This window comes from Dermacentor albipictus, chromosome 8 (assembly GCF_038994185.2).
Source record: "Dermacentor albipictus isolate Rhodes 1998 colony chromosome 8, USDA_Dalb.pri_finalv2, whole genome shotgun sequence".
Classification (NCBI taxonomy): Eukaryota; Metazoa; Arthropoda; class Arachnida; order Ixodida; family Ixodidae; genus Dermacentor; species Dermacentor albipictus.
The window spans coordinates 38,428,714-38,438,241 of record NC_091828.1 but is presented as its reverse complement, the minus strand read 5'-3'; the positions used below and the strand labels follow the sequence as shown (position 1 = coordinate 38,438,241).

General features: G+C 42.5%; 1 protein-coding gene across 1 annotated transcript; it reads right to left on the bottom strand.

Annotated features, from left to right (window-relative positions):
- On the bottom strand, positions 1–8,890 carry LOC135916364 (astacin-like metalloprotease toxin 4). Its single transcript, XM_065449725.1, has 3 exons — positions 8,805–8,890; positions 6,478–6,653; positions 1–230 (listed from the first exon to the last, which is right to left on the bottom strand). Exons 1-3 carry the CDS (start codon positions 8,888–8,890, stop codon positions 1–3), a joined length of 492 nt encoding a protein of 163 aa, XP_065305797.1.
- Between the last annotated feature and the right edge of the window lie 638 nt (positions 8,891–9,528).

The following is a 9,528-nucleotide window of genomic DNA, read 5'->3' as shown; positions in this document are numbered from 1 at the left end:
TTATGTCTGCGTACAATTGTACAGAGCATTGATGCGAATAATATCAAAGTAGCTTAGCCCCGTTTTTTCGTAGACATCCCTGAGCTTTCTGCCGTCCTTTGTCAGCATGGAAGGGAGACCGCCGCCACGGGAAAATGCGTCCGAGCCATACAGCATCACCGACTGGTAGTCGAATCGTGTCAGGTAGCGGATCTCACTAGGCTCCACCTTGTCGAAGCTTGACAGGAACCCTGCAAGGCAAAGGAAGAAAGGCAGTTCTTTGGGCAAGAAAGAAAAGTGGTTACCAGATAAGCCAATTTCAAGTTCATTTCGCAAACGTTTCAAACCTAACAATAAATGCACACTTATTTATTAAGATATTGTTATTGTATCAATGCCGGGTTATCGACACGAAATACAACGAAACACCGTTTTTGGAAGTGTGCCTGAATTCCTTCCCTTTTCCGAAAGTTGCAGCCTGAATGAAAAAAAAAAGAAAGGTTTTCCGTTTCGGTACATGGACGATAGCGTCGAGCAGATAAAAATAGAAGACATAACAGCAGGCACGACGAGTGCCATGATTTTCCTGTCAGTCGTTCTGTCTGTCATTATTTCCTTTACGTGTTTCCGTTGACGTGTTGACCATGTCGCAAAAAGTGCTTTCGCACAACAGTGCGATAAGAAATCCTAAGATGCGATATTTTTTTTCTTTCTAATTTTGGTTTAGTTTTGCTCTGCCCTTCCTCAGACTTCACGCCCTAATGTGGCGTTAACATTGTTTTATTAGAAAATGAGTCGATGTAAATCATGCAATATATTTATGCCTTTGCACCTGTGTTTCTCATTGTTTCTCATTTATTTATTTCCTCCTATTTCCTTTCTTATTTCTCCTTCAATGCAGTTTTGTTGGAATCGGTACATTATCTCTACACGTTATTGTGCAAGCCACTAGAGCTTCTGAATGCTATTCTCGAAAGGCAATATCTTTTTTCTCATTGATGTGCAAGACGAGTGACTTGCACAGAGCATTGAAAGTGCGAGTTCGGCTCTTCTTTTATAATGTTTTTGCGCTTGTATAAGAAAATAAGTGCTTACGAGCCTTCCAATTCTTTTTTTAACACACTGAACCACTTTTATTTTGCAATTTGCACGGTTACCTGAGGATGAGGTGGCGAGCCAGAAATAGGGAGCACGAGCTCTGGAAATCAATAGCCAACTTCACAAGGAACAGAACTTTGAGATGATCAAGGGAATTCTCGTTAAAGAACGCTTAGGAGTCAAAATCAAGACATTCATACCGCCAATAAACGTTTGTTCTTTCTTTCTTTATTTCCTCTCTCTCTCTCATACTGTTCCAACCACTAGCGTAAATAAATTATGCAAAAACTATAGCCTTGCTGTATTGCACCGCTTAGACTTATGTGCCCACGTGAAACTCACGCATGCAATAAACCATTTCATGCTGTAACTTTACGTCTTGCAGTAGAAGGTGATAAGAGCCTAATATCGTCTGTCACTCACATTTCTTACAGTACTTCAATAGGGGAGCGCGATAGCTCACACCTGTGAGCTATAAGGGGTTCTGGCAAAACATTAAAGCACACGCAAGGTTCGCAAGAAAAGAAGAAAAGGGCAAGGAAACTATACAATGTTCGCGGGTGACCATGAAACAAGAAGTCTCTAACATATATAGATAAGGCAGTAAAGGAAACAATATGATTGTATAAGGTAGAAAAAAAGGAGTAAAAATAAATTACACAAACATTAGAGGGTAAAGTTGAATGAACAATCTGTACCAAATACAAATAACGCAATACTTGAAGAAAGAAGTTGTGCACACAACGTAGCCAGAGATGCACAGTAGGTTTAGTTGTGTTAACTTGTAGAGATATGTTTAGGTATGCTCTTAAGGAAATAAGTTAATGAATGTCAATTATGTCGTTTGGTAGGTTATTTCAATTATACATCGCGCATATCCACGCAGATGAATTGAAAGCGTTGGTTAAGACAAAAATCCGCTACACACTGATGTGACTATGTAGGCGTGAGCATCAGTGTGGACGGGCGCGCGCTAAAGATAATTTCGTGAAACACCTAAAGCAATGCTATGGTTAATCACGATTCAAGAGTTGAGAGGGATGAAATTGTCAATGTTACTCACGCTAGACTCCCAGGGGATAATCTCACACAATGAAGCGGGTGGCGCGGTTTTGAATTACCTCGATTGTCGTTATTAGGAAAGGTTGATGAGGCGACCAGACAGGTGCCGCAAGGAAGAGTTGAATCCTCGCAAATATCTGACGGGCAATTTGTCTTGTGAGGGAAATCGTACTACGAAGGTTATGTTTGAAGTAACCCAGCATACAACAATTTTTAGCACTTAATTTTCGAAGTGGGAAGATCATGGCAGTTTAGGTGTAAAGAGATTCCCTAGCCACTTATATGTGTTAGTGCGTGTAACGGGGTTCTTAGCCAATGAGTAACCGATAGCAGCAAATGTGGCTTTTTGCGTGAATGTTATCACTTTGAATTTGTCAAAGTTTAGTATCATTTTCTACGAAGAGCACCAGTTACTAACACGGTCAAGATCTCCTTGAAGAGCGATGTGACCGGATGGCGAGCAGCTTTTAATGGGTCACGCGGTCGTCTGCAAACAAGCGAGTGGTTGACATTATTTTGGGTGAAAGGTGGCTTATATAAATACGAAGGAGTCATGATACGAGTTTCATCCTTGAGGTACACCAGATATTACATCACTCATACTGGAAATGTAGTTATCGAGAACGGATAATTGTTTACGGAATGAAAAGCAAATTCTTCTGCAAGATATACTGTTAAGGAATCTATGTTCAAGAACGAAATTAAAGCTACGAAAGAGCAGTGATCAATGCGATCAAACTACTTAGTGAAATCAATGAATATAGAATATGTCTGTGGGCTGTATCCATGTTTAGGAAAATATCTGTAGATAATTCATTTAGCTGTGCATCACATGATTTTTTTTTCTAAAACCATGCTGATGTTGGAAGAAGAAGCTGTTAATTTCCAACTGATGTGCTACAGTTATAGTTGTTTACCGGGAAAACATTTTAGTGATATTGGGTGGTAAGTGGTAATTGATAAGAGCGCTCTCATGAGACGACTATATATATCTTATGAGAGGACTATATACAAATGTTGTATCTTTACCAACCATATAGCCACAAGGAACTTCCCCGATTTATAGGGTCTTTTGAGACAAGCGAGAAAGGGCTGTGCAAGAGGGAACTACTGTATATTGTAACATTTTTGAGTTAATGCTATCTATGCCGGAAAAATTGACATCTTGAGGTTTTCAATAAACTCAGAACCACAAGTGCTTGTTATATTCATAGGGGCCTTGTATAGTTAGTTGTGTTCGAAGGGTGGTCGATTTGCGGATGTTGTTCGTTGTAATTGCGGCAATTACATAATTGCAAGAAACAGATGGAATAATATCTGCGCCATCGGCAAACTAGAACTATCTAGCAGTGGTGAAATGGTGGGACCTCGGGCAGAGGAGATCGCTTTGTAAACTTGTTCTTTTTATTTTGAAGCAGAGACTGCTTGTTACAAATGTAGTTATCCTTAGGATGACGCAGATCATTGCAATAGCCTTAATCTCACGTTTTATGTTCACTCCAAAATTCACGTGTGTCCTTCGTTTGGCTGTCCTGTAGAAACGCTTTTTTCATATTTTACAGACCGAAGTGTATTATTGAACCATGGTTTCGTTTCAGTTACGCGAGATGAAACATTCGGTATATCCGCATGTGCTAGTTCCATCGACCTTTATTTGTATAGGCACCGATTCTAGTGCGCTGTTGGCTCCGAAAACGTTGCCAAGAATGACATGAAACCTTTCAAACCAATATGAGCATTGGCGTCTGCTCTTTTGTAAACAAGTACTTGTTTTCTGTTTAGGTGGCGTGAGCAGAAAGGCGCATAAACTGCGAATACTAATAACCATTGGCCACTGAAACCGTCTCTAAAAGTGATAACCTAAACCCCCGTGGTATAAGCGAGAAAAGAACAAAACTATTATAATACAAGTTGGTTGGTTGGTAAATAGCACAGTTGAGAAACCAAGTGTTAGTTGAACGAACTCACAATGTAGAAGTGATCGCCTTCGCAAGTTTCGCCGATCAATATCCGGAAAGTCAGACACCAAGAAGGAAATTGCAGTTTTGTTATATTGGGATGGTATACAGTTAATGTTATTTTTAAATACGTAAATGAAACTGGAGGAGCTATTGGGTTGTGTGTAGCGTTTATCATAACTTGAATTCGATTGGTGCAATGGTATGCAACACCAGAGAATTTCGATATTCCAAGGCATGAGCACAAGAAGCGACATGATAACCTTTTTATGGACAGCAATAGCCAAACCCCCTCTCAGTCGTCCACACTATCTCTGTGATAGATAGTGTAATCGTCGGAACAGAATAGGATTTCTTGATGCGTAATTTTAGAGCTCAGCAATGTTTTCCTAAGATACCATATGTCGCATTTACAGTAATCTCAGTAGGACGAAATTTCAACGGATGTAGGAACAATACTACGAATGGTATTGAATGATATGGATAGGTGCGAGGCAATAATGTTGGATTTACATTGCGATAGCAGGTATGGGGACACTCAAGGCGCATTCTTTTCGGTGGAGTCGCCATGATATTCCGTATAAAGTCCAACCGTGGTAACACCATCGCCGCGCGCCCTGCGCTTTATGTGCGAATGAAAGCTTCCGACGGGAGCGAACGATCGTGGTTCAAATGCGCCCTTGGGAAGGGCAAGACAGCGGGAGGAAGCGCGCCGTCTTTCGTCGCACTCGAAGCAAGCAATATTGCGAGGCGCCGAGGGCGGCGGGGTTGCTTTCTACTCCCGAATACAATTACGCATATGGCGGCTGTGCCCACTCGCGCCGCCGTATATTGAAATTGATCTGCGTTGGGGGCACAGTCTAGGTACGGCGGCGCATCGTAGATTTGCGCGTGATGTGCGTTGTTGGCGCTGCGTTTACTTTGAAGCGACAGACAACACGAATGTCACTTCGCTCGCTGCTGCTGCCACGCTTTCTAATGCCGCGTTCTCACTGCGTTCGTCGAGTATGATGTGCTCACATCTGCTGTGGAGGCTGATACCAAGCTTGTTAATTTAATTAGCAAGGGAATGTTTAAAGATTTGCATGGCCGATAAAAGTACTATCCTTACATCATATGGCTGCCTGCTAATTTGCTATCCCAATCCATGCTTCGCTTTTCGATCGAAACTACAACTTTTTCTTATATGCACGTGTTTCCAAGGTAGGTCTACACTCAAAGAAAAGTTTACATCCTTTGAGTCGTACCTCGCCAAACAACAACAATAAACGTCGTCTGTCTTGTCCTGATTTCCTTTCTTTAATGCTGTGAGCACGGTACTTCACAGTAACGAATCGCATGTGCGTTATCAGCATGGCATAGCATTGCCGACAGTGAAGTAGTGGGCGAGGCGTTTTTGAGAAAGGAAACGCAAGCAAGGTTGATGGAGAATATTGTTCTGTCGCAGATATACACCCCAAAATGTGTAGACTTTCTTTAATATGTATGCGATAAGTCTAAGGGAGCTACAGAGACGGACGCTGCGTCGTGTTTGTTGACAATGCGATCAATGAAAAGTCTATCGATGGTTAGCTTAAATTATGCATGTATGGTTAATCGGAAGTCAATGAGCTCGCGTTGAGCGAGACGCGTATGGAAAGACAATTCCTCACGAACAGCAAAATTTGTGTTTGTAAACTTGTAGCCTTTATCTGTTTAAGGCTGCTTGCCATTGAAAAAGTAAACTTCATTGTCCTATTATTTCTCACTGCTGTACTGACAGAAGCGATGCGTGCTATCTATTTGGCCTGGATTGACAGTTATGCCAATGTGATGGCTACATATGTCAATGACTTTTGATTCTGATGTACCCCTTGATTCGCTTTTTCGTCAGGGATTCAAAAAAAGAGCAAGTTGCAGCGGGGAAATCTAGTTTCTGTGTCTTCACAGCGCGATATTATTGCCTTATCCTGCGTGGAAATTCAGTTAGATACGTTCAGTGATTCCGGCGATGTACTTCTGACGAAATTTTTCGCTTACACAATATCGACATCAAACGTACGAAGCACACGCGGACATTGATTTACCTCGACATGAGCTGACGCTGGCCAACCCTTTATTGCACGCAACTCATTGCGAATATCACACTAGCCAGATTCAACACGTCGCAAAGTTGAAAGCACGTTATCCAGTAGACGTGGCCCTGGGTTAGACTCGACATCGCTGCACAGAAGTAGGCGTAGCCGACATAAGAATAAAGAGAACAAGTTTTCGCAGCGCGTCGATAACGTCACCAGCTCACTGGGGCAAGGCGCCTCAAAAAGGAATCTAGATCATTCAACAAAGTAAACGTGTGGGGGTGTAAAGCCCGTTTCAAAGTTTAACCAAAATATACGCTCACCCTTCATAATATTTTCTGGGAAGATGGTGATGTAGTTGTCCCTGTCGGGACGTGAGTGCTCGTGGAAGAAGCCCACCGCGTGCAGCAACTCGTGCGTCACTGTGCCAACGAAGTGGCAGCCCCTTCCCAAGGACAACGGTTGCTCAGCGCCATTGCGGCCTATGTACGAGTAGCACCTGCATATGGTGGAGCACATTTGCAGACAGGCAGGTGGCGACGGGAAGGATGACAACAAATTCGGCGCTTAGATCGGTTAACGCGATATGCATCTTGGTTCATCCAGCAGTTAAGGTGGAGGAACTGCAACATTTTAGCGGTGCAAGAGAGCCCAGCGGGCAGGTGTGCTAATACGTAGACAAGCACGCGCGCGGGACGTGCTTTCGCTTAGTGCGATCAATTTTCCTTGATACTATCATTCCATTTGTAAAACAAATTACGGGTGCGGCATCGAAGTGAATAGTTAGAACACACATATACCTTGTCTCCCGGATTCTTCTACGCTGGACCTACGCCCGACTACGGCATAAACATACGCTGACGCTATAGTTTTGTGCGTTTGCGTCTACCGCATCAATTAAATAAAATTTTTGGATGGGAGGTACTCAGGAATATCGAATGAAATATTTATTATTTTCGCAGTTCTATATAAAATGAAATGGCAGCTTTTAGCGCAGCTTGCTTGCAGCGAAATAAAACTTACCTCATATATGTACCTTTCACAACGTAGAAATGTATGTTTACAAAGGAGACTATCCATGTTTATTGTCATGACTGCATGCCCAATCCGCTGAAATTACGTCTACGTACGAGCTCTGACGCCTCATCCTCTTATTTAAATACGCATTGAAGGATGCCAAATATTAGCTAAGAAGCTGGGCTATGCCGCGACACCAAAGGTGTATGAAAGGACATTAAAATATTCCTATAGCTAAAAGCTCGCGGCTGTTTGCGTTCATATCGGAGCTAAACGTGTATTTTTCAGATTTCAGCAGCCTAATCAGTGAAAATTATGCTTCATCTATGACAAACAATCATTTATTTCTTGAAAGACAATCTGTGCACAACTCGCGAACTCGCGTTTTTCCTTATTGGTACGGCAGGGTACGCAAACATCACACCGACTCGTAGGAGTGTACGCGGCACGTAGATTCATATGCGCGATATGTCATGGCATCCAGCCGAAAAAGAATTATCAGAAGCCCATTTCCCTTTCGCGATCATTCAGGCATTGTGCTGCACAAAGAAGGCTTTGATATGACGTCGGAAGCAGTAGCGTCATCTAGTTCCCGCACCGAACAGTGACCACTGTTCACGGTCCGCAGTGAAGTACGGTCAGTGAAGTACGGTCATCGTTGCCACAACGATGACCGCATGTAACCTAGCCGCGAAAAGGGGAACCATATTTATAAGTAGATTACGAATGCACTCTGCCGTGCACCTCTTTGTCATCCGACTTACAACAAAAGATGTTTTGCATGCGAGAAGCCGATCTTAGTTCCAAAATTGCTAAACCCTATTTTATCAAACCGGAGTCGTCACAGGCATAAGGTGTGGAAACAGATGTTGCAATTAGGAGAGAAATACCAAAACCAAAAAACGATATGTAGAATGCTACACTGCTTTTTGTGTATGCAATGCATGATCATAGCCTAAGTAGGCTAGTAACTATTTGTCACCGCCCCATTTAGAACACAAATATTAAGCATCATCATGAAAACTATCAACTAGACCATCATCATGATTCTTTATGCTCGTGTCTTCTTGTTTTGCTTGCATTAACACCATCCTTTCTTACATGTCCATGTAGGTATATCCGCACGTTCAAGCCCCCGTATGCAGAAAAAATGTAAAGGGCTTACACGGCTCCAAACCGAGAAATTTAAAGCAGTATACAGGCTTCTTGCTGGGTGATGTCACTGTTGGGACTCCGAAACCTGTGTGGCCATCCAGCGTTAACGTTCCGCTTTCCTGCAGCAACGCCATACAACACACAGCATAGCAAGCGCAGGAATCAGTTTTCAACAGCACATATGTGGAAGACCGTCGGTAGACTGCCCGCTTATATTGAGGCACATATGTGGAATTTCTAACCTGAGTAATAATGGCCTGCTACGGCACACCGTCATGGCTGTGGGTGGCAAGATGGGCAAGTGTGCTTTATACAAAGCAATCACTACGCGGTGCTCAATGAGTATAGGGGAATCACTACTAAATTTTGTCGTGTTATAGGTGCAGTTTTGAATATAGCAAAAAGTCAAGGCAGACCTCCTTTCTTTGTTTTATTTCATGTTGGATCGATATAAACAACAAGTGATGTAGGCGCTTACCCTTCTTTGGATACAAGGCGTACATAGTCTTTCTGGTGAGCCCGCTTAACGAAACGTAGACAGGTCTCCTCCTCGATCCAATCCATGGAAACCCTGATTATTCCCATAATTGCGCCTGTATCTGCTAGAGAGGAGAAAGTTTGCATGTGCCAGTTAGAACTAAGAACTGAGTTTGCGCGGTTGTACACTGTTTTGTTTGGAACAGATCAGGATGTCCAGGACCTACGCAAGGCGAAAAGATTATTGCCCCGGCAAATCATGTCACAGTACTATTATAACTAATCTGCTTAGGTTCATCAAAAAACGTTAACAGACCTTCTCTATACAGCGTAGAAAAACGAGGATTAATGAGCACTCAAGCGAGAGTTATTCGTTAGCATCCTTTGACATATAAACAAAATTTTGAAGCAAAAAGTCACTAGATTTTGTCGGTTTTTTTTAAATGCGACAAACTTCGTGAAATTTGGGGCAGTGGTTGCCGAGAAAAACGAATTCTCCTTTCGCATGTATTTAGATAGGGGGAGCCAAGCGAAAGCTTCCTCTTAAGGCGGAAGCCTTTCTAAGCTCATGGTGAAATTTGGGTCAGCAGACCTGACGGCCAGAGTCTCCACCGATGCATAATCACGCCATATGAAGAGAGATTAAACAGAGATTAAAGAATGAAAAATGATTCATAGTGACAGTTAGTGAATGATAACCTTATAACAGATATTGTTAGAGGTTA